A 26,237-nucleotide genomic window follows, 5' to 3' on the forward strand; every position below is an offset into this window, starting at 1 on the left:
GGACAAGCAGATGGTCTGCAAAACTGAAAGGTGTCAAATTCTCAACAAAGATAGAAGCAAAGTAATTTTTTTCCTCACATATCGTGTAATAACGCTTTGTCACAGAAAGCAACTGAAAACTCTGCAAAATTCAAGCCCTTCTTATGGATATAACAAGAACTTACAAAATCCTCATAATAAAAGTGGCAGGATTAAACATGCTAACAGCAAAATAAAATATCCCTCTGTGGCTTACATCACCATCTATTAAAACCAGCATGACACTGTATGTATGTCGACAGACATGGGGCTAATTATCCATGGGCTACTTACTTGTTTTTCATCAAATACCAGGCAGGCAGGGCTGGATGAGTCTATGTACAGCAATATCTACCTGTCATTTCTGTGTGTACAAGAGCCTGCCCCTAATTAAAGAAGTGATTAAAGCCAAATATACTTACTGCTGTCATATATTGCATCTGATATGACGGGATCCAGCTTGCGTGTGAAGCTGCCGTTGCTGTCGGGAAGGAAGGCTGTGAACATGAGCCGCACCACGCTGAGATCCATCTCCTTGGTCTGCTGGATGGCTGCCTGGCGGATGATTTCCCTCTCCCGTTCTGGAATTGACAGACAGAGGAATTAACACAAAGGGTGGGGCATCCTTAACAAAACAGAGACAAGAAACAAACATCCAAAGGCATGGATAGGGAGGAAATGTCTTCCTTTACGTTTAGCATCCATTGGGTTTTCCCTTTCTAAGCAGAGTGGAGCAGCTATTCAAATTGTACTGTGTTCATCTGGCAGTTTGTGCTTCAGATCTTACTTAAGTTATATAATTAAAAGACAGAAAATTACTACTTTCTGCTCTCAGTTTATAAAGGTTGTGAAAAGGAAGGAGGCCACCCCTAAGGACACCTGAATTCCTGGTGTTAAGAGTGATGAAAAGACAGCCAGCCCCTCTATGCAGTGCCTGAAAGCAATGCAGACCATGGGTTTTACAGCAATATGGGTGAAATGCAGCTGAATGAAACAGTGCTCTCAAAAGGAGGTCCTTAAGTTAATTAAGGATATCATGTCTTGCTAAAATAATGCAAAATTACTCTATTTAGGAGCTTATTCAACAGCAGAAGAGCAATGGAATACAGGTGCAGAGGTTAGTACAGGCAGCTGTGGAAGGAAGTTTCTCCATTCTCATGCATGCATTGACAGCAGACTCCTTTCAGATTCCCTAAAACATGGCAACAATGCACCACCTCTTAAAAGCACATAGACATTGGCTGTTGTCCTACACAAGGGTCTTTTTCCAGCTAGGAATTTGTATTTTCAGAAGCTCAGCCTGTTTTTAATAAAACACCAATTAAAACCAGGCCATCACTGGCACATACCAGTTAGCTGCCTGTCTTCACATCCTTCTGCTTGAAGATAGCTGAGTTCTGGATGCACCAGGAGTCCTGGGTTGTATCCCTTCTTGCAAGCATCTATCATGCGTGTTTCCAGAGTTTCAAACACTTTCTTCTTCGTGACGTGAAGTATTCCAAGATTTGCAAACCTGCCAAATTTTGATTGGGGGAATGCTTTAGGCCAGACTTACAGGCAGCCTTTCTCTTACCAGAGGCAGCTACACCACCCAAGTCTACAGAAGGACTCTACAGGTTTACTTAGGGCCTATTAGAGTTTGAGGGAGAATTTTCCATCCAGAAAAATTCAGTCAAGATCACAAAACGTGTAAAATGTGCACCATTCTACGACAGCGATCATATGGGTGCACTTTTCTATGGCATAAGTAGTAATCTGTCAGGTTTCAGACTTCCACTGGGAAAGCAACTTACAAAATGTTGGAAAATCTGGTAGTCACACTTTGTTGGCTGTGTCTTGGCAATGAAGTTAATATGTCATTCTGTGTGTCTGTTAAGCAGAGCAACTGCTCAGAGTATGCTCCATCTGTTGAAAATGGTTTGGAGAGCAAGCTAAGAAGCTGAAAACAGTGCAGTATTTTACAAAAAAATGTTTTAAGGATGACTCTGGTCATTCTGCAAGATACTTTGGGTATCTATTTTAATAAAAATTTCCAAAATACAAGGTGTGCTTTTGTAAAAATCTGCTGGCATATTGAAAAATCAATTAGATTTGGAAGTATGAAAACAAGACAATAACTCAGTTTTCATGTGGGTCAAGCAAGGACAGGAAAGCTGGTTCTAAACATCTGATGAAAAACAAGACAGGTTAGAAAATGAGCCAAACTTTTCAAGATGAAAAGGAGCATTTGAAATAAAGCTATTTAAATTGTTGTGCGCGGTAAAGTCAGTGCACTGGGCTTGGACATCAAAAGTTACAGTTTAAAAGAATCTCTCTCTCCCAGCCTTCTCAGCTTTTTAAACTTCATCATCTTCACCAACAAAGACATTCTTGAGATCACAGAACTAAAACTCACAGCCAGCATGAAACATGATCTAAGCCTCAAAACACGGTTGGGAGCTTCAGCTCCATTTACCGATATAAACAATGATTCTTTCAAATTAAACAAGAACAGGCCAACTACAATTCCACTAAAATCTTTCTGCTTTAAACTTTACAAGTTTGACTTATGCAGTATTTTCATGTTTATACCCATCCTGCATTAATTTAAAATTTACTAATCCTATTTTCTTAATGTTTTCCATTACATTTCTATTGACAGGTTTCAATAGAAGTAAAATATTGATCAAAGAGGTGACAAAGTGATAACACTAATTTTAGTCCGTTCTCTTATCAAAATTCCTTGCATTTTAAAGAATAGACTTACAACACAAATTTAGACTGCACACCAAGAGATTAAAACTGTACAAATTCTAAGTAAAAATTAGTTACTTGAATTTATTTAGCTTGCTTAGGGAAAATTCTACGAAGGTGAACAAAAACCCCATTAAATTTTCTATTTATCATACAAAAAACCAGAGATCAGAGCACGGAAACGAGTGCTCTCCAGAGCTGCCATTAGGAGTATTTCTGTATAGCTGTTTAGAGTCTTGATGCTTGCCCCAGAGCTCAGGTTTGCAGAGGAGCTCCCAGACTTACCCCACAACCATGTCCTTGGGTCCTGCGAGAACCGTGCACACGCCGTCTTCGCAGAATTTACCCACCAGGCTGTGAGCGTGCAAGTGAACGTATTTCCCATTAGTTACTAACTGGACAATTACTTTTGCAGGTCCAACATAATTGCAGATCTGTAAATAAATATGAAGAAAGTGGGATAGTTTGCTTACTGTTTTTTTAAAATGAAACAAGTGATGATTCCAGGTGAGCATTTTCTGTCAGTTAAGTACAATCAAGTTTACATAGGAGAAATGTGTATGCATTTCTTTATGAAATACAAATGGCAACCTAACTGTACCAGATCATCGTTTTCTTTTGCAATTGAACTTGATATGCAGATGGCAGAAGTACTGATCAAAAAAGTTAAAGAAAAGCCTCATCTGTTTCTTAAAACATGAATATCACTTTTACATTCTGGCCATTTAGTCCACATTGCTCTCCTTAAGTTTCAATCAGTACACTGAATTCACAATAACATTGTTACCCATTCAGAAGCATATAGAAAATTAAACTAAAAACCCTGCACTGTTTTGCCCAACTCAGAAAGACTTTAAAAATTACTTTTAAACATTATGATTGTTAGAAAACATTTTGGCCACATTACAATGACTCCTCAGGTAGAGATTTTATAGTGAATAAATTCTATATTAACAGGCATTCTGTTAGCTCATGTACTTCATCAACACATATTACTCAGTCGAGTAAACATCTCCCTTAAGTGTACACAAGGATATGTAATGAATTCCCACCTAGGATTTTGCTGGACTAGAACTATGATAAACTGTGTGCTTTCTTTCATATACCCAACTCTGAAAGCCTACAAAGCTTTTTTTTCCCCTTGCCACAGTTTCTAATCACCATACATTTTTAACAGCTTTTAATAAAAAACAATGCCTCAAAAACACATCTAAAATTACTAATAACATACCACACTGGTAAGTTATTTGCTTTACATATATTACTTAGAATGTTATTTTCTTTCCTCACTCCAAGGCAGTAATACTCCAAGGCTGTTATGGGTTATGCACCACTTTCAAATTATGCTGAACATAAAATTACCCCACTTTTTAAAAAGCAAACATTATCTTCCCTTCCAATTCACTTAATTAACCCTTTTATCAATGTTGGGCTTTTCCCCCTCCTCCTCTAATTTTTCTTCTAATTTGCCTTGGGCCAAGTTCTTTGTATTACAGCAGCATATAGATCTAATCAACCAAGGCATTAAAGGATCACGATAAACATTAAAGTGATGAATCAGTGATGAACTGAATATTTAAGGTTATATTGTTGATAAAATGCTGATAGCGAGGGATTGCCTCGATTTCACCACATTACTGAGTCCTGCTAGCTTCCTTCACTCCAGTTAACCCCTCTCTTGAACCCATTCCATCACAGCTGAAACACTTTGCATATGTACAGTGCGTGCCCTCCCTGCCTTCCTATTCACTGCTGAAAGCAAAAAAAAAATCCCAACTATGAAAAAGTTGTTCCAGGAGGAGCAGGTGTGCAGAAACCCTCTCATTACCCACTCCTGCTATTTAACTGTATAATGCTGCAGTAATGTGCATTTTACAAGTGGCAGTTTCTGAAATACAAGACAGAGGGCTGATGCTTCCCACCTGTTTCCACATTGAAATCTGGACTGAAACTGTACAGAGGTGCAGGATAATCACTGCTGGACTATTTCCGGCATTTACCAGCAGGGAGAAAATTCTTATGTACCTTTCAAAAAGTCATCTGAAAATAAAAACAACTGCATTCGGTGTTACAGTATGTCACCACCACTGCTACAATTAACTTCTCAAAAAGGTAGCTTTAAAATAATTCTTTTCATTTTACTCCTCAATAAGCCTTTCCCTACTACAAAGCTCCCAGCACATCTGCAGTGCCATATTCACTACGAATAACATCGATGCTCTGGTGTCACATCAGAAAAGTTCAAGACAGTCCTCCATCAGCTGTAGAAACCACAGTGAAACTGGAGGCAGGACTGCTGCACACAAGGACTTTCCAGCCCCTGAAAGCTCAGCACAGAACTGCAGTGGTAACCAGATTGCAATCTGCCCTGTTACTCAGCTCAGCATGATCTTTGCAGTCTCTCCCTCCCAGGGGAAAAACAAAAGGGCTCCTAAAACGTAATACCTTATGTAGGTCATAAGGCAAGAAAGGACTATTTTTGTCATCCAGTCTGATGTCCTATGCTGCAAAGGGGACAGAATGTCTCTGAACATCTCCTAACTTTATTTCTTATAGACAGACTTTCCTACTTGATTTTGAGTAATTTGGGGTAAACTTGGTGCCCAGGAAAATAGTCTGAGTGGTTAAATATCCTTATGTACCATAAATTAAGTCTGAAATAACTTTTCAATGTCCTTGAATCATGCCACAACTTCAGAATAATTTTAAATCAATTCTGGCACTAAGGTATACAAGTAACTACCAGGTTTGCACAGGAACTTAAGAAACACTGTCAAAGGCCTGAAAAGGTAGAAGGTATGTTACAATGCTGAATAGGGATTACGGTTTTGACACAAAACCAGCCTCAGCATGAGGGGGAGATAGCATGCGGATGCTGTATGGCTCAAAATCAGAGCTGTGAGCCAAAAACCAGCTACTGAACTTCAAATTAAAGGTGAGGGGAAAAAAGAAAAGGAGTTCCTGGGTAGAGTATAGCTGTAATACTTGATTATATCCTGTACCTGAAGCAGCACTCAATTGATCTGATAAAGTTAAAAGGCTGCAGGCTTTTAACATTTATCTGCTCTTTCTGTTTGAGAGATTTGTCTGAAAGATTAAAAGGATCATGTGAACTCGAAATTGAGTCAATTTCAAAACAAGAGTAGAAAGTTTTTTCAGTTATTTCATGTCCTCCTGCAATCCAGATCCCAGCCAATTTTTATAGGCTCCAAAACTTTACAAAAACTTTATAAGAACATTTTCATACTTCAAAGATGTTTTTTTCCAGTTACTCTTACAAGCAAGAAATTAAACCAATTGGTCAACAACAGGAGCAAATGATGGAAAAGACCACATTAAACCTACAACATCAGCATTACAAAAGCACCTATTTCTCCTTCCAATCCCTTTGTTAAACAACTGCAACTCCAGCCCTGCCTGTCCTTCAGAGTGTCACTACTGCTGTCCCAGGCATGTAGCCTTGTACATGAAGTGTTCCAAAGATGAGGCATCACTCACTCTTTATAAACAGCTTGTTTTTACAGAGCAGTATCTCTCTTTTTTCAGTTGCTGATTAAATACAAAATATTCAGATGTGGTACAAATCATGTAGGCAGCTGAGTACTTACTTAAAAGACTTAAGAAAAAGCCATGTAAAGTAATTTAAACCAGTGGGAGCTGAAGATCTGATCCTCTGACGGTGAGGTCACTCTAATGGCAAAAATACAGAGCTTCTAAAGTGATTCAGTGCCTCATATGCAGCTAAATCAGCCCTACCAGTAAAAAGCTCAAATCTCACTGAATTTGATTCAGTAGCTTTTTAAGAGGGGTAAAGATTTATACCAAAGAGTCTGCTTATTCTTTTCTCATGTTTTTTCCTTAATTCAGTTGTTAGGTGATTTTTTGGACTTGTGTATCACTTTACATTTAATTCCTATTGGGGCCAGGGGGAAAAGCAAATAAATATGCTCCTTTTGTCACCAAGGCTCATCAGCAAAGTAATTTTCCATGAATTCTCCTCCTGAACTTTAAGTAAATGTGCTGAAATCCCAGATTTCAAGAAGAACTCTTATCTCCAGACTGAGGTATAATTTGGAATAGTCCCAGGACAGACTGGCTGGGCAGTTCTGTTGGTGTGCCTGGGTTCAGGGCTGCCTAACTGGTGTGCAGCTCCAGTTCACAAGCCAAAGTGCTCTGTGCCCAAACTCCTGTGCAGAGAGATGGTGCTCTTTAGCTCAGGCACACCTCTGAACTCCGGGCTGGAGCTCATTTACATCCAGCTCACAAAGAACACTGAACTAGAGACTGTAGCCACCCACATAGATTTACCCCGGAGGAGATGAAAATTCAGGACATTTCCTTCACTCTGCTGTTTTCAGCAAGTTCTTGTCACACCTAAAAGTGGATCAAGCACTTCAGTGTAAATCATGTATCTGCCCACACTAACAGCAGTATGCAAGATCAGGGCACACATAATAAACGTGTAAGGCCAGTGGAAATTTTCTGCATGAGTTTTCTGACATTTTTTCAAATATATAAAACCCAAGCAAATTATAAATAAAAAAAATTTAGATAGTTAAGTATGCTGGTGATAATATTAGACTTTGCTGGTTTATCCTTCCTTTTTATACTATTGATTGCTTTTTCCCCTGGACAAAAAAATAATGATGAATAAGCAGTTCAGCAGCTTTGATTTCAACTGTTCTAGACAGTGAAATTTTCCAGTGCTGTGTTACTTACACTAAATGGATGAAAATGAAATTTAAATGAAGAATTTTAGGTTGCAATCATAAAACATAGCTTCATTGTAACATATTTATTATCTGCAACTTCTCTGCTCTCCATAATGACATGCAAAGTTATACAGAATCCTCTGAATATGCAAGATGTTTTCTACATATTAGGATTACTCTTAGCAAAGACAGGGCTAAGCAAAGGAACTAAGTCCACAAATCATTACGATAAATTAATCCCATTTTTGATATTATAGAAAAACATACAGTGTTATCTAGACTCCATTAGTCAGGAGTTCCATTAAACAAGAGGTTTTACTCCAATTCCACCTTGCTGGTCAGTGCAGATTTGTTTCAAGTGTAAAGACTGGCATTGCAGAACTGCTACATTAACTCCTGACCTACATCATCTACTAATATACTATAGAGGGAGAGGTTAAACATGAAATTAAATACCAAAACACCTTGCTTAGAGACATAGCAAAGTCTTCAAAACTCCAGCCTTTATGTGAGAGATTTGTAATGACGTGTTCCAGCTTGGTTACAAGTCAGTGACAGTGCAGGGAGAAAAAAAAAAAGGAGGTGAAATTGAACAGTCCACATTATGCAAGAGGTCACATCCCATAAATGTGCTTTCATTTTGGCCTCTAATTCATTATCCTATGAAAACAGAACAGGGAGACTGCAATGGTTTTTTGCCCACAGAGGATGTCTATTTTCAGGACATCCATGGTAGGTACTAGTAAATTTTGAGAGAGTTGGCCAAACTCTCACAAAGCAGATCCCAATGTGAGCTGCACTGACCACACCATGGCCAAGGGTTTAAAGGTCTGTCACAAAACCTCCTTTTTACAGTACAGCCAAAGCTCATGCTACTGTCCTTTCACTGCACTGTGATTAAATAATGTAGGTTTTATAGTGAAAACATTGGCACAAGAGTAAAAAAAAAAAACCACTAAAAATAAAAATAAAATTAAAAAAAACAACAAACCAAAACAAAAAACCCCAACGCAACAAAAAATTGCAATTTTCAACTGTGCTCCGCTCAGTTAAGACAAAGTGAGCACATTCTGACAAAACACAGAAAAGACTTACAGGAAAAGGTGTGAAACACTTCTGTCTTTCCTGGCACCACTTGAATCAAGAACAGGCACTAACAAGCAATGGCCTTGAGGAATTTACTTGTGTTCCCTTGCCAGCCTCTCCCAGCAGGTGTTGCCATGTGGGGATTTGTACTGGGGAAAAAAATCCAGATGCACACAGTGGGATAGGAGGGAAGGGAAGGGATCTGTGTGTATGTATGCTATAGATGAAATTAAAAAGTGATGATCAATGAAATTAGAAGGTTTGATGGAAAGCCAAAGAACATTTTGCTTTCTAGTTTACTCAAGGAGAAATTCCATTTCCCGTTTAACTCCTTGTCATGCTATTGTGTGACCTACCACACCTTTATAAAGTATCACTTGTATTATTATGATTGCAGATTGGATCAGAATCCAAAGATCTGGCTCAATTGAAGTAAATGATTTTATATCTGAACATTCCAGTGAAATTTCATTCATTGCTTCATCATTACTGTCAAAATAGGAAAGAACAAAGCAAGTAGATCATTTGCCTGGGCTAGTAATTTTTCCTAAGAGTTTTGCAAGGCTATATTAAATCACCTTTCCCAGCTTCTTAATTCACAAGACTATCAGCCTAGGCTACCTCAGCCAGTGCTGATTATTTTCCATGATGTTATGCTTATACTGGTTCATTAGGAGATGCAACTGTTCCAAACTCCAGCCTTTCCCAAGAACTGCAGACAAACTACACACACTGAGGAGAACAACCAGAAGTGGCACACACCAAGGCAGAGGTTTATTGCTTACTACTCTTCCCTCCCCTTCTTTCCCCACAAAGGCATAAGAGAGCACCAGAATTAGAATACATTAAGAAATAACACCAGAATTATAATATATTAACTCTGCTCCTCATGAGAATTTGGAAAGCACCAATTCAAAGATGTAATGCACTAAGAAGACCAAGGCTTGCATTTAAGTTAAAAATACTGAAAAGACACCATGTAGCTTTTCCACACTTCCACAGAAAAAAAAATGCTGCAAGAAACATAGGCAAATACAATCCTCCAGTCCCAGAATGATTAATCACTTTTCTAATCTTCATACTGTGCCTCCATAGAACATTTCTTTGATTAACATATTTTAAATTTTTTTTTCCAGGGAGGAAAAAAACCCACAAAAAAGTTCAGTGAACACCTGAACATAACACTGTTCCTATTAAAATGAGCAGTTCTAGGTTTACTTTAAAGGAATTAAGTTCCTAAGAATGGAGTACCCTAGAGATATTGAATAAGGGTAACATGAACAGAAAAAAAGGGAAAACTTGGTGTATAGCATCCTAGAGTGAAGCGGAATAACTAAGAAGACTCATGCTTTGCAATGGAAATGGAGCAACTGAGCAGCCCAAGCCTGGCTAAACTGGACCTTAAGGAAAAGCTCCATTAGTCTGTACAATGGTAGTGAGGTAGTAGGTGCAGATAAGTCCCAACTGCTGGCAGATAAAAACAGTGCCAAAACAAACCCACACATCTTAGGACAACTTCATTTTCAAAATCAAATTTGAACTTTGGGATTGAAATGTAGTCTGTCGTGAGCAACTTCATACGAATGTATGTTGCTATGCAATAAGGCCCTATACGCATACATATGATGACACTGGCATTGATTTCACAGCATTAATGCTTTATGTCCTTACTTTGACCTGAGGGTATGATTTTTTGTTCTTTTCACTAGAAGCACCAGGAAGTCCACCGTGCGAAGGCCCTTCACAGACGTATCGGAAACGAAATCCCCTCTGTGGAATGAAGGAAAAGAAACTTGAAAGCTGTACAGAAACTGAGCCAAAAGAGAAACAGCACACACAAAGATGAACACACACACCCACAAACAAGGCTTGCCCAAATGGAAAAGTTACAATTGTTCATTCATGAAATGCTGGTTAACAAAGCATCACTGAATTGTAGCCCTATAGAACCTCTTCTATTTTCACTTTAACACACAGCAGCAACCTCATCTTTTTCTTTTGGTTAAGTGAAGGTATTTTGAAACAGAGAACTCTTAAAATAGGATAAAAATTCACATGTAGATAATGCAAGAGCAGACACTCTCTCCCAAGATTGATGCTAAGTAGACAAAATTGAAACAAATAATAAGGAAGCCCAAAGTACCATAAATGAAAGTACAGGAATGAAACAGAAACACTTCCTCCTTCTGGGAAAAACATATGAAAGACATATCTCTGAGTGAAATCCAGAAACAGCACGAAAGCTTCAGGGGACTCTGGCTGTTTTTCATCTCAGCTACAGATGTCTATAAACAGATATCTGAATATACTTTAGAGAACTGCAGGATATTGAAAACCAGTCCAGAACACAGCTCTCCATCAACTCCATTGTTGAACATCCCCTTTATTTTACATGGCAATCAATAAAGCATGAAAGATGCAACTCTTAAGTGAAGGTGTCTGGTAACTAACTCTACTTAACAATATATTTCATGTGGTCCTCAATTTTGCTTTCAGATCTACTCTCCAGTGCTACGAGCTCTGGCAAAATCTCCATCTTATATAGGGATCCCAGTCTCCAAATAGCACCAGTTAATGTTGCAGCCTTTTCCAAGAACCATTCAGCTTCTTTCTAGTAGTAGACCACTGAATTATTAGCTGAAAGTGAACAACGTGCCTTAAAATTACTCCATAAGCAGAAGCTTCAGTACCTATCTCACTAAAGCCTTTTCAGGCTAAGAACTTTACCAAGCAAATGTAAACTTTTATGAGTTTTATTTAGACCTAACCAACTGCCTTCCTAAGGTTAACTGAGTGACCCAGAGTTCTGTGCGTTGATCAAGTTGATCAAAAGGCAAAGCAACCTCTGTGAAAGGCAGATCACCATCTGCAGTCACCTCACTCTGCTGATGGAGCACCCTCACCACCCTGCTAGAAGCCCCTTCTCAGCTTGCCACATGGGTACCCCACAAGAGGAGCCCCTTGCTGAGAAGTCACACACAGAAACAAGGGTTTCTCCTTATGGACTGTGCACTGCAGGCCCCACCGTGCAAAGGCATGGCCTGATTTGGGATGAACTCAAAACAATGAGGAAGATGCAGCATATTCTTCCAAGAGTTCACAGTACACTGCTGTTCCACTTAGTGCTGTGATTAAGAGCCCTATTCCTGGAGGGATGCTCCAGCACAAAAATGTCTTTGTGATTGAAACCAATGTTCTCCACTGCCTCCTGCCAGAAGACTGGATTGCAGTATGCTTTTGCAGAAGACAAAGAGGAGGATGGGACAGCTTTTAGCCACTGTCTTCCCCTGTTTACTGAACAGCTCTATAAGGTAGGATTTAATGCAATTCACTGGGACAGACAGGAAAGGCACCTCCATACTGTAACAGCTTCAGGAGGAATCCTTGCAATTGCTGCTGCCACCAGCCAAAGGGGAACAATACCCAGGCACACTTCAGGGCAATCTTTACCCAGCAATGATTTGTATATCAGTTGCATGAAAACTAACCAGTGCATTGAAATGATTTCTCTGCTGTCAGAGGAGCATAGGTCAGTGTTTGCTACCTAGCAGAAAAAAGTTTCATTGGAGTACTTATCTTCATTTTTCTTTGATTATTCAAAACAGACAACCATAACAAAAAGAATCTCAAAGGACAACTGCATTTCTTCACAACAACAAAACACAAGTCAGAAGTTCCTGTAACTTGGGAATTAAGTGTTTTTATTTTTAACTTCTTGTGTTTCAAAAACTATGAAACAAATCCTAAAAATCTTCTGTGTTTGATCTACTAGTTTATGTTTCCAAATACTGGGGTATTGAAACAGCCACTCCTAAGATGAAGAATCTATACTTAGCAAGGCATATTTTTAAAACCCTTAGGGTTGGTTTTTTGTATTATGACACTTCCAGAAAGAGATAAAGAACACAGAACAAAACAGGAAATGCTTTAACTACAAAAGTAAGAGTTAAAACTCCTCATGTTCAACTGCCACATTTGTTGTGAGAGCTCAGACTTTTCTGTGCTCTTTTTTATTTAAGTCATAAGTTTATTCAAAGCTGAATGTAGTAATATAGCTACCTTAGACATTTTCAAAATGTAGTCTTGTTCTTACCTGTTTTGGCTGTTCTATGATTTGAAGATACGGTCCATCTGCTAACATAAAAGAAAGAAAGAAAAGTATTAATAGAAATTATATTTCCACTGCTATAATGAATATATAGGTTGTAGGGGTAAGATTCTGTCCTTGAATGACTTGAGATAAAATTTTTGAAAGCATCTAAGTCTCTTCAGAACTTAAATTTCAATAAATTATTTAATCATGTGGCAGTCTGTTACTCCCAACTAAAGATCAGTAGTATAAGAAGAGGAAGATTAAGTCAAAAAAGTTAATTTTACTCAGAGAGCCTAAATGGACAACTGATCACTCAGTTAAAACTTGCAATAAGAACAGGATCTTTCCCTTGCCACTGACAGCAGCCTGGCTTCTTGAGCTAAGGTAAACTTCTGTATTTAAACCCCTTGGGCTCTAGAGACTACACTCACCAGCTTTTGGCCCTAGGGCTTCCTACAGAATAGGTGCTTTTGAAAGTCTGGAGACAGCCAGTGGGAAGCTCTGAGGCATGGGAATACAGGAGGAATTCAGGCTGTCTCAACATGCCCCAAACAGTCAGAACTGCTCTAAAAAAAAATCCTGGAATTGAGAAGACTAAACAATTTACATTCTTTTAATAATTTCAGATACACTTTTAAATATAATGTTCTGCTGGGCCTCTAAAAACACTGAATACACTCAATTTGACTACAAATACAGATTCTCTTTTGATTGAGCATGGTGCCGATACATAGGATTATGTTCTACTAAGATTCTATTTGTGTCTTTTAAAGAAGGTTTCATTAATCAACTTTCAGTCTCATACAGAGGTTAACTTCATACTATAAACCTCATGCAAAATTCACCAGTTTATATGACTTTTGAGTGGGCCCTAAATCCAATGAGAATTCAGTGCCACCAGAGTTAAGCATTCATCACCTGATCAAAGCTTAGCCCCAACTCTGATCATTTAGATGATTTCAATCAAGAAGGAAAGTTCTCTGGGTGGATGGCTGTGAAACACCTCTTAAAATGCAAGCCACTGATGAGTCTCAAAACAACAGTTCCAAGAGCTATGATTACTTCCCTCTCTCCTGCTAAGCATTCAAGATGATTTGTATTTCAATGCTAAAATATCTGTTTTCAAAGTAGACCCCAAATGACAGCTTCACTGGGAATACTTACATAATATTTTCCAGCCATATTCCTGTTGGAATTCTGTATTATCAGTTCTACTCTGTTAAAGGTATTAATGCTAAGGAGTCAAGCACAGATCTTTACTGAACAAGCTTCTCTCAACATGGAAGTTTGAATAAATACACAATAGATGAAATTAAGTGTTCTGCTACAGCAGTTAGCTGACTCAGCAACTGAACTAACTTCATGTTGAAGTTATATTGCAAATATTAGCAGTCACAACAAATTCACATTTAAAAATAAATTAGTTCTCAAGTCCATCAGTTGTACTTTTCTTTGAAAAAGTAAACAGCGCTTCCTGAAGTCATGAAAAACAATTGCCTCAAGACCATATACGTATAATCCTGCATTACAAAGCAGGAAAAACAGTTTGGACTTCAGGAACTTTAAAAGATGCAGAATAATATTTAGCTTTGGCCTTGTGTTTCTATTTTCGTCTGTAACAGATAGAGTCAAGATGAGCTTACGTTTAAGCAATGTATTAGCACTTAAATTTAAGACCTCTTTTCACAGACCTCTAACCCTCCACATGCTTTAGGCACCTGAAAAGTTATATTTTAACAATCCAGAAGCCATGTATTTTCTGGGCATTGGCAGAAATAATACACCTAAAATACAACAATGTGTAGTTCAACTTTCAACCAAGCCTCCGGGGCCTGATCTGGCAAGTAATTGTTCCTTGGCTCTTCTCCTCTTAGGAATTCATTTTCAAGACATATATGTCGGGTTAGCACAAAATACTATTGCTTTCTCTCAAACATTAGCCAGAAAAGAAGTGTCCTTATCCAATGGCTAAACGGCAGCAGAAGTCCCCCAGGACACATCACACCCAAGTTACAGCTTTTCCTAAGAATAAGGATTTCAAACTCCTAAGAGAGGCATATACACTATCTTGGCACATTGGAAAACTAAAGAAAAATGCTTCATACCACTGAAATGGTCTTCCTTGTGAAAACTCAGGAAAACTGAAAACTTAGGACTGTGGTCATTCTGACCTCTTGGAAAAAAAGCTTTTAAAAAGCATACAAATATGCTGATAAAAAAATCATAATGTTTTATATACCAGCATTAGAAAAGTGCAAAAAAGATGCAGTGTAAATGTACAAAGCCAAATTAGATGTCTGTTATCATTAAGCCACATTATACAAATAACATAGCAATGTACTTAAAACAGTTTTGTGAGGTCTTATTTTAACCTTTGGGTTCCATGACTAAAGATTTTCCTTTTTTTTTTTTAACAGTGGCTAAGTAATTCTCTGGTATAGCATCTGAACCAGACACAAATAACAGTACAGAGAAGGCATTCTAAGGCAAAGCACTTCATAATATCTGAAATGCTACTTTAAAAATAAACCAGCAATGTTCAAGAAAACATCCAGGCATAAATGGCATATTGCTTTGATTATAAAAACTATTTTATTAGTGAAAGGTCTCATATAGCTGTTTTCACTGAATTCTGAATACTTCCCAGAGGCACATTACACAGCTCTGTTTGGTTCCTTCTTTTTCTCATCCTTTCCAATGGGGAAAAGAAAACACATTTAGTTTTTTGCACACAGCAGTTTTTAATATTTTGTTTCTATCAGTAGGGCTGTCTTTGTCTCAGCAGACAAAGAGCAGGAACCTGAAGATGAACACCTTGTAAGAGGAACTAAAAATGATGAGATTTGTGATGATCCTTTGCTCCAGCCTGGAAGGTGCTTGCTTTAAGTTCTTGTTTAAGGAGCAACCCCCTTTTAAATGCTGAACAGCCACAAGAAGGAACACTACTTAATACATAGCTTATGTTCTACTTTTGCCCTACAGAGAGGCTGAAGGACACGGTCATGGAGCTGGCTCTAACACAGACAGGGCTCTCATGGCTGCCAAAAGCCAGGTTTTGACAGGAGTGCCCCTGGTGCTTTGCCTGGCACTGCTGCAGCTGGGAGGCCAAGAACCACAACATGCAGTCCTCCAGCCTGGAGGGGATTTGCCACATCCTGGCCACGCTTCAGGGCTTCTTTTTCTGTCTTCTCGCCTCGGTTGCCACAGACCAACTCGCATCCCACTCCACTCTGAGTCACAGGCCTGCTTCCCCACATCTTCTTCAACTGCCAAGTTTCTTCATTTTCCTTCCTGCCTGAGTCAGAGGCCCTCCTGCCCCTGGACACTCCCACCACTTGCATTCTTTCTTCCTCTTGACAGGCCTCACCCTACATACACACACTTCCAAAGTAGCACACATCCTAGGCTCCCCCTTGATTCCTTCTTCCCACCATAGCAAAGGCAAGGAAAAAGAGGTCTCTGAGGTTGGTGGGATATCTCTGCAAGCCTGGCAACTCTGTTGGACTAATGGGGTCCTGTGTCTAACAGCTTTCTGAGTACCTAAAACCATTCAATGTAACCTGCAACAACCTGTGAACAAGCATCCTCCCTCACATCCTCTCTGCTGGTGGGCCTCCAGAACAGGCATCTCACCCTTGTAATTGCTGTTTTTTCTCTGTGGACATGGATGGAAACGTTCATAGCCTGTAGGTTTTGATACTTAAATCCCACATCAACTCTCTTGTGACCATCCTGGCAGTGGTACCTTGCTGCTAAAAGCTCAGACTGGAGACCTAGTGTCTTATCCTTCCTGAAGGCCTGTTGTAGCATTTGCATGTCCTACCCCTGAGGGATTCCCCTGCACAGGCATACTCTCTTGAATCCCAGCTCTTCAATGTTCAAATCATGATGTTTAAAGCAAATGGCACATGAGACTTTGTTTAACCTATTCCCTTGGTTCACTCTTCCAAACACGAGCACAGGAGTTCTAGAAAAACACCAGAAACTGTATGGAAGTCTGCCCAAACTCCTGAGGATTAGGGCCACTACTGTGGAACAGGGAAAATGAACGCTCATCTAATTTTTGGTGGTGGTCTAGCTTCCTTGAACCTCTAATATTATCTCTCTTTAAAAAAATATGAAAAAAAAATATAAGTGCCTTCTTTTTCCCTCTATAACCTCATTTTTCACAGTAAGTGTCACAGAGAGTTGGACAGAGGAGGTTAAAGAAACAGCAGAAAATTAATTGCAGCAGCCTCCAGGCAATACTGCTCAGCTCCTGATGGCTCTGCTTCAACTTCAAAGTTTTAAAAACACACCACCTGAATGCCAAGAGCTAGTTAGACCAGAGCCTTTTGAAGCCAGAACAACTACACAATTCCCAAACCCACCTCTAACTGGGGCATGTTACATGGCTGTAGATGGCCTTGGGTCATCATGAGGGAGTACAGAACATCCAAAATTACAAACCTCTTAGCTCAGAGCTCTGCCCATTTCCTCTCCAACGCTCATCTCCTCTTCTTCCTATCCAAAGGCATCACTTTGTTTCTCCACTACACAGTGGACGTCCCACTGTTGTGCACCTGCTTTTACTCTACGTAAATACATGCTGTGGTTAATGCTTCCTCCATCCCCAGTGCCACTAAGGATCAGTACCTAACCTACCTAATCAAAGGCAGGATACTTCCCAGCAAGCCAAAGAAGAAGCTGACTTCATGAAATACTGCCTTTTCTGCTGGTAAAACTTGAACCGCATAACTACTGCAACTTTAGAGCCAAAGTAACAAAAAAACCTAATTTTTATTTAAAACAGACATACAAGAGAGAAAAAGAAGCAAAGACACTTGAGCACTGACAATGACGTTGAGAAAATCAGTGCCCCACCATCTCAAAGGTTTTCTACTATTACTGTAAACGTTAATGTGGCAGCCGAACATCTATCATCAGAAAGTCCCCAAATTCCCCAGCTGCTTGTTGATTCAGCCCCACTGGCACGACACGGGAATCCACAGTTATACATTAAACTGTCTCCAATGTAATGGGTCTGACATTGGCCTTTATGGATGCACACACCAAAAGATATAGGCACCACAGCCACATCATGAGGAACAATTCATGTCTTTGGTTCTTCCTGCCTTAATCATCCATCTGTCCTTGAGAAAAATTCTTTTATTTCACTCTCTCCATATCTCAACTGGAAGAACTTCTGGAAAACCCCACATGACTTCTTTAACTGACTTTGCTGAGTAGAAAGAAATCATTAGTCCCTGCTTGAAAACCACTAAAGTAGAATATAAAAATTATTATATTATCTTTTAACTGAAAGGTCAGTCCACAGTAACGATGCAGCATATTTTCAAGAAGGGGAGGAAATAAACATTATTGGGATACTGTTCAAGAAACAGACAAACCAACTGTAGCATCATCAGATGCAGCTGAAATTATCAACCCTTTCCAAAATTTTTTTAATTAACTTTTTGTTTGTGATAACATGAAATCCATGATCCGTTACTGAATCCCATTTTGTGCACAAGGAACTTGCCACCTATACCGCAGCAGTAGACAGGAGCAGTTGCACTTATAAATAAAAAAGCCTTCTTTGAAGCAATTTTTCAAATTAAGGACAGAGCCAGACTTAGCCCAGTAAGAGTTTTCTGTGGCTGCAGAACTCAGTGAATCCTTGACTCCCTGAAATGTTTTTGAAAACAGCTGTTTTCTACTTCAGATGATAGTTATCTGAAAATCAGCTTTATATATCTGAATAATTTGTATGGAATGAGTCTGCCATGAAGAATATAGAGTAAGCTCAAAAGGTACAGGCAAAAGAGCTCATTACAGGGAAATTGTAATAAACTTATTTGTTCAAAATAAGCTGGGAGAAAAAAATCCCTTGGTCTATAATGCACAAGCCCTTTAATACAACACAGATGAATCTTACTGAATAATCTTATCTGCCTTAATAAAAATACACTGTAAACAAATGATTGCAACATTCATTTGCTGGATGTTTTTCCATATTTGTCACAAGCTTTCCTCATGAGAACATTTTATCTTGAAACAAAATTATCTTTTGATCCTTTCTTGCTACTACTCTTTTAAGAAAACAAGAAAACACTACAACAGTTAGCCTGCTTTAATTTTTATTCTATAAGCAGCCTTTATTGTTGCTTTAGGATGGAATTTTACCTGTGAAGGAAAACGTTAAACACTTATTTCATTTTACCCTTAACACCTTCACTGCTGTGAAGTGTATCAAACACTGCAATCAGAAGTGGTTTGCACTTTCAACCAGAGAAAGTAATTTGCAATACATAAGGCACCAGCTACATCCTACTACAACAGAGTCAAACGGATAACAAAAGAAGGCTGTCATGGTAAAAGACTTGAACAGCTATACTGGAGCTATATTTTGAGAAAAATTTCCTAATTTTAAATTAAAATTTATTTCCTTCTTCCTTTTGTGTCAGTTGTTCTAACAGACTAAATAGGAGAAAAGAGTTTTCCAAATTCATGCAAGAAGTAATATTTATAAAGAATTTTAATAAGCAAAACCAGACCAAGTTTAATCAAACAGCTGATACTGACTGAGCTATAAAAGACTTGTAATTGTTCTGACTGCTCTGGAAGCATACTGTAAGAGCTGCTTATCAGACCTTTGCAGATACTATTTGCTTATTTTCAGTGGTTTGTTGCAAAATTTGTCTGAGCTTTCAAACTAGTGTTATTGTTCAGGAAATTGTCAGGTGCTTCTAATACCACACTGCCACTTCACAGGAAACAGAGAAGTCACTGAGAAGGAAAAACACATTTGAATGGTACAGGAAGTTAATATTCTCTGCATTTTATTACTGAAAAACAAGCCTTAAGAACTACTACAACTAATGCAACAGCATTCAAAAGGAAAAAAGCACATGGTGCAGTCTGCAAACTGGCAACAGCAACACGTAACTTGCTGAAGGTTCAAATTCAGAAAAAAGCCTCAACAAAGAAATTTATAAAATTGGGTCACTCAAAGCTCTTTGGTCACTGTCCTGGTTTCACCTGGGAAACTGCTGAAACTTTCAGTTTCTGTACAAGCCACAAGAAAACCTGATTTGTCTCACTGCTGAAAGTTTCATGAGGGGAAGAAAGATGCAAAAAGATGTAATAAAAAAACAAGTTGACAACTTGCAATCTACTATTATGACACACAAGTTGGTAAACAAAAAAGGCTCTGAAAAGAACTCCTCAAAAGAAAACAAACAGGAAGAATCAGCAGGACAATGGCACCACCAAATAGTAAGGGTTCCTACCTGTTCGTAGTGGTAAGTCTGCAGTGATGTAATTGGTACTGTTAAATAAAGCATTCATTCCCATGAACTGATCCACTGCAAACATCTATATTGAAAGAAAATACTCTTCATTATTACATATATAAACAGCTGCATAAAACATCTATCAGCAAAGCACTTTAAAGTTCTTTGCAAATATTGAGACTGCAAACACCTCGTTGAATTACACAAACATTTTATAGCTATTTTATTTTTGCTGGCAACAGCACTGCAAGCAGAGCTGACAGCACCGACCCAAGTTTTACCAGAATCACGAGACCACACCAACCTCAGCACAGTTTCTAAACACCCATTTTGCTTACCTGCACTAACAACTAAAAGTCCTAAAAAGCTTATACAGTATATTCTGCAAATCTAACCCTAGATGTCTTGCCCAAGGTCTTGCCAAGAACCTGTGAGTTTTCATTTCCACTTCTCTGATTAAATCCCCCCAGACTACATTCATTATGTATATTTAAAAGCTCTAATGCAAGAGTGGTTTTGTTTTTTTTTTTTAACTCTGTATGTCTTAACTCACTGTAAGGTGTTGCCAGGTATAAATCTATCTTTTTCCAAAGTGGAGCAAGCATAAAGGAGAAAATAGCTGCTTTTTGAAAATTAAGGTCATAGAAATGACCTGTTCTTCACTTAAAACTTTTCACCCACAAACCATTCTCACAGTAATTCAAGTAATAATGGAAAAATAAATTCAAGTAATTTATGGAATGATCTAAGAAGATCAGGAAGAGCTTCTGAAGAGCTAGGCCTGTGGATCTGTGTGAGTGAAGGAACGTTTTAGTCATCACTGTCAATGTCAACATCACAAAAATTTACACAAAAGGGCCTTTTAGGATATAAGGGGTTTTATTTTCAGTAATACTCCAATGTCTATCACAGAAGAAATTCCAGAGCAAGTGTCACAGGCATGCAGGGCATAAAAATAAGTTTTTTTTTCAACTGCTTAATTCAGCAGACCTAGATTTCCTTCCCATTTCAGCCATTTAACCAGTAAAAGCACTTTACAGGTCACATAAAAACCAGCTTAGGGAAAAAAGCCCTGATTTCTGCCAATGCAGAATGATTTTCCATGTCCATATTAAGTCTAGGAAATGACAAGACAATATGAGAGAAGGCCTAAACAGACAGCTAGGAGAGGATAAGGGGATACTGAAAACACGGAAATTCACTTACTTGGGGATCATTTACTCCCATAATATAGGAATCTTCTGCTGCCATTTTAAGTCCTGAAACACAAAAACATGATTAGAACTCCCATTTTTTTCCAATGTAGAACAATAGAGAAGCCTGGAAAGCATTCAGAGTTACAAGCCCAATCTCAGACACTTTTTATTTTACCCAATTTGATTAATGGTTACTAAAATTATTACATTAATGATTTCTAAAATACTTCTAAAATTCCTCATTATTTGGAAGGGGCAATGCAAGGACAAGATAGGCTAGAGCTAGGATTTTCCATTGCCTATTGCCAAGAAATTTAAAATTACAGTCAAAGTCCAGAAGTCAAAATTTCTTAAAATCAGGAATTGTTTCTGTCTTTGCTCTGTCTATTCTGCCATTACATTTTAGGCAACATCATTACCATAGAAATAGCAGAACTCTTCATTTGTACACAATAAAATCACCATATGAGCATTAATGAATGAACTCTAACAGTTTTCTTATGAAGTATTAAAAAATGCAAATGAAGATACCCAAGAAAGAACAGACAGTATTAAAAAAAAATAAACCCAGGAATCTATTATTGACTAATTTTGGACACTTTTATTTCCAGAGTTTCACAAGTGCTTAGCACACACAACTCTGTGCTGACAATGACAATTATGGATGCACAGCATCCATCACAACTCTTTCTCACAGGTCTACATGTGAATTCTAGACACTGGAAAAGTTTAGCTTGGTTAGTTTTACTGGGACCAGTAGAGGGCCAGTAGCAGAACCTGTGAATTTTCTGAGGAATTTATTAGGTCTGTTAGAAAATATTAGTATTAGGTCTGTTAGAAAATATTAGTGAGCTCACCTATGCTGAGCTCACTAAATAAGGCTCTCCAAGGGAGTATCTGAAAATAACAGTCAGACTACTTCAAGAGAGTCATGTCGGCATTCAACAGACACTAAACAAGGTTAATAACTAACAGAAGACAGAAACAGGTCACTGGCCCTCATATTCCACCACAGTGAACACGAGCCATGTTTTCCAGCCAAGAGAACTGTGAAAACCTCTTGCACTACCAAAGAGAGGTGCAAGAGATCAGTAAGTCATCAAAGAAGAACTGAGTCACCATGTACCTCCTACAGGAACTAGAAAGGCAATTATCAAAAGGAAAATTGGAATACTTGGGTATTTCACCTTGATGGAGGCTCAACTCTGCTTGTTAACAATCTCCAAAGACAAAAGTAACCCATTCCCCACAAAGCAGAAAATGTAAATAAAAATAAAATGGACACTTAATACACAGATGACTTCAATGAAAAAGATGTTTATGTGGGTACAACTGCTTTTTAGCCTAGAAAATAAAAGTACCCACCTGACTGTAAATCGATTTTAGAAATATTTACAGGGCAATATTTATTTGTAGTATTTGTTCAAATATCAAATAACTGATAATAAGATTTCAGTCAAAAATTAATAACAGATATAACAAGCAGCCAATGTCACCCATGCTGTACTTCATCACCTAATACAACAGGATTTCAGCAAGATAAAAAAACACCAATCAATCACATTAGCTCATAGGCACATTCCACAAAGCATTATTTTCATCAACTATTTGCCATTGTTATTATTCATCTTTATGGAAAAAGTCAACTTACAAAGCATGATAAAACCTTCAGGATACAATGAAATTTACTAAGATGTTTTTATTTGCCTTCTGCTCCATAGAAAAATATAAATAACATTATCACCAACGGACAAGTTACTTAAATCACTGAAATAACTTGTAAGATTTTTTGTCAAACACTTCTTACTGAAAGGTAGATATTACATAAAGCAATCTGAAGACCTCAACAGCCAGCTTTTTTTTACAAAGTGTCAGAAAATACCCACCCTCTTTTTACACTCTGATTAGGTAACTGTGAGTGCAAATGCCAGGTTTCTTCTGCATAAATAGAATAAAAACTAGTCCTAAAAATCCATATTTAAATACTTAAAATTTCATCAGTCACATATGCAAAATTTTGTTCCAAAAACTTGAAGTTTCCAGATGACATGGTAAACATGCTTGTTCAGAAAAATAAAATATTCTGAGGAGCTAACATGAATGGCACCTGCCCACTTGCCTGTTTGCTATATATATATATATATATATACTTTGCCAAACTTTCAAACAAAGCATCTCACAGCTTCTTCTATAAGCCACGGGATAAATGTAAAAGTAGGTTCTATTCTCTTTGCCCTATTCTAGCTCCTTAGGCTGCGCCCCTCTCCCTCCAGCAGAACTCTGGGGGCAGTGTCCTCACACCTGCCGCACTTCTGGTCACACCTACACTTCTACAATACATGACTTTCCAACAAAGTGGAAAAATAGCGCAGAGGCATTACTTCTGAAAACTTTTCATTTAGAGTATTTTGGTGTAAAAATTAGAACCCATTTAGGAAAAAAACCCCAAACCTATGTCCGTCCAAATCAGTCCTTCAGTTTCAACTTTTGAAAACAGTAATTTTGGGCTTTTTGGCTGATGCAGTGAACAACATCATGACACTAAAACAGCAGCCTTTAAAGATGTTCCCTCTGCAGTGCTACATTCAGCTCTGGGCTCTTCAGCACCAGGAACACATGGACCTGCTGGAGTAAGTCCAGAGGAGGCCATGAAGACTCTCAGAGTGCTGGAGCACCTCTCCTCTGCAGACAGGCTGGGAGAGCTGGGGCTGTTCAGCCTGGAGAAGAAAAGGCTTCAGGGAAACATGAAAGCACCTTCCAGTACCTGAGGAGGGCCTCTAGGAAAGCTGGAGAGGGACTTTTCACCAGGATGAGGGGAATGACTTTAAACTGACAAAGGGTGGGATTAGATCAGATATAAGGAAGAAATTCTTCATTGTGAGGGTGGCAAGGCACCAGAACAGGTTGTCCAGAGAAGCTGTGGCTGCCATATGCCTGGAAGTGTCAGGTTGGATGGGGCTTGGAGCAATTTGGAAAACTTATGGTAGCGGAAGATGTCTCCACCCAGGGAATGTTGGGACTAGATGATCTTTGAGGTCCCTTCCAACCCAAACTACTCCATTATTCCATGAACATGACCCTTGGAAGCAGCAAGCTAACTACTGACATAGCACCCAGTCATCTGTAGGTAAGTACCAATGAGTGCCTAAGCAGGTACCAAACACAACCTCTCTCACATCATAAAGGCAGATGCCTCTTACTTGAGATCTTTCATGTTCACATCAGCTGCACTGCTGAGGGAGGGGTTACAGACATTTCTCTGGCCTGAACGTTAAGCCAGTTTATTATGAACAGATTATAATTTAGATGTGCAAACATACACCTTTGTGTATGTAAACTCACACTTAATTGCCTTATCAGGGCCTAGACAAAGATTAACCCAGCTGTTTAAAATAACCCTTCTACATGACTGAAAACACTATGAAACACTGAAAACCTTCTAAATGACAGTTCCACTATGTTTTGTCCTCTCCAAAGCCAAACAGATAACAAAAGTGTTCTGGGAGCCCTACCTTCAAATAACCACTTGTGTCCTTAGGATTTATAAAGTTCACAAATCCGTACACTTCCTCTTACATGAAAATTGATGCAAATCCACAGAGTCACATGATCAAAACCCCAGAAAGACACAGAAAAATAGACCCTAGCACTACCTGTGTGACCTCTAATTGGCCTCTTCCCTTACTGCTCCAGTTTCTAAGCACCTTTCGCATTTGCATCAGGTGGTAAGATTAGCATCTACTTCAAGCAGCTTTGTTCATTCTCTCATTACATGAGCTGTATTATGGGTCAGAGATTGCCACCTCTCTCATTTGAAGATGACTGGAATAAAATTGCTTTGTGGAAGTTCATGTTATTATAGATGCCTGCTTCCTGAATATTCCTCCAATTCCCACAAATTGTACTGCAAACTAGAATCTACAATAAAAAAATACCCCAACACCTGCAGACCACAATTAACCACAGCAGTCTCCACCCTGGAGATCATCTGAAGTTTTTCAGATAATGGGGCACAGGAAGCTAGACATTTCAATTCACAGTATTTATAAGTGTGAAAATTCAAAGGTCCGTGAAGAAACCTCATTTAGCTCCTAGTGCAACAGAAAAACATAAAATCCAGCTAAACTTGCCCAAAAACCCACACAACTATACCTTCTGAGAATAAGTGTGGGATGTGTGTGCATGTGCATACATATTCCTTTCCCTTCACAGCAGGTCAATTGCCATTGTGAAAACGGTTTAAATAGAAAAAGAAAAATCCTAGGAAGTCATGTATACATATCCACGAGATGACTGTTGCACCAAACAACCAAGCAAACCTAATGGCAGGTACTTTGCACCACTGCTCCTCCTTAATAACCAAATGATACAAGGTACGAGTGGCACAGCTGGAAGAACATGATTTATTGTATTCTAAGTATTTGTTCTAAAGCTTCAAAAGGAGCAGCCATTTAAAATGAAAACAACATAATTAATGTAGGAATGCTGTAATCCACGAACAAGAATTCTCATTTCTCTTATCTCAATCATTTGATTTCAGAGCTCTTCCCTGTTATTCTCCCACATTCACTGTGTCTGTTTACCTTTTAAAAACCAAATTTTCCTATCCAACTGTTTTCAGCCGCCCTGATTTTTCAAGGGTACAGATCCTTCCCTTTACTTCTCTTCAACTTTCCAGCCTGAATTTTAAGCATGAGGTGAACCCTTGTTCTCTTTGACACCAGTATCCAATCCAATCCCTACAAACTTGGAATGGGACTTCTCCCTTTCTACAGGCAAACATGATCTTTATCACCCAGTTCATTGCACTTGAGAACTGAAATTAGTATGATGGATGTTCTTCCACAAGGAAATTTATTTAAACCACCTCTTAGTTCATGACATGTTTTACATCATCCTGTTCTCACCTTTCAAGGCTGGGATTCAGAATGCAAGCCTCACAATAGGAAACTCAACTACTACACCTCAACTGACTTGATAAACTGAAAGAAAAACTCTTCCTGAAAGTTTCCTAGTAGAGTGCTTTTTCTCTTTAGCCTGGCTTTGACTGGAATTTACCTGTTAAAAATAAACTTCTTTAACAGGACACCGAATGAAATTAATTAAATTCAGTGTGGTTATGCTC

At 38.5% G+C, this 26,237-nt stretch overlaps 2 protein-coding genes across 2 annotated transcripts in view; one reads left to right on the forward strand and one right to left on the reverse strand.

Annotated features, from left to right (window-relative positions):
- NFKB1 (nuclear factor kappa B subunit 1) overlaps positions 1–21,167 on the reverse strand; it is a 46,316-nt gene extending 25,149 nt beyond the window's left edge. Inside the window, exons 1-7 of the mRNA XM_005418181.2 lie at positions 21,123–21,167; positions 19,914–19,998; positions 12,643–12,683; positions 10,221–10,319; positions 3,037–3,185; positions 1,368–1,531; positions 441–599 (exon numbers count right to left, since the gene is read on the reverse strand). Coding sequence (XP_005418238.1) covers positions 441–599; positions 1,368–1,531; positions 3,037–3,185; positions 10,221–10,319; positions 12,643–12,683; positions 19,914–19,998; positions 21,123–21,167 — 742 coding nt within the window. The remainder of the gene's footprint in view (positions 1–440; positions 600–1,367; positions 1,532–3,036; positions 3,186–10,220; positions 10,320–12,642; positions 12,684–19,913; positions 19,999–21,122) is intronic.
- A 4,234-nt stretch (positions 21,168–25,401) lies between these two features.
- Positions 25,402–26,237, forward strand: part of SLC39A8 (solute carrier family 39 member 8) — a 65,901-nt gene continuing 65,065 nt past the window's right edge. The window contains exon 1 of the mRNA XM_005418256.2: positions 25,402–25,441. Within this exon, the coding sequence (XP_005418313.1) occupies positions 25,402–25,441 (40 nt within the window). The remainder of the gene's footprint in view (positions 25,442–26,237) is intronic.

Source organism: Geospiza fortis, unplaced genomic scaffold (genome assembly GCF_000277835.1).
Source record: "Geospiza fortis unplaced genomic scaffold, GeoFor_1.0 scaffold11, whole genome shotgun sequence".
NCBI lineage: Eukaryota > Metazoa > Chordata > Aves > Passeriformes > Thraupidae > Geospiza > Geospiza fortis.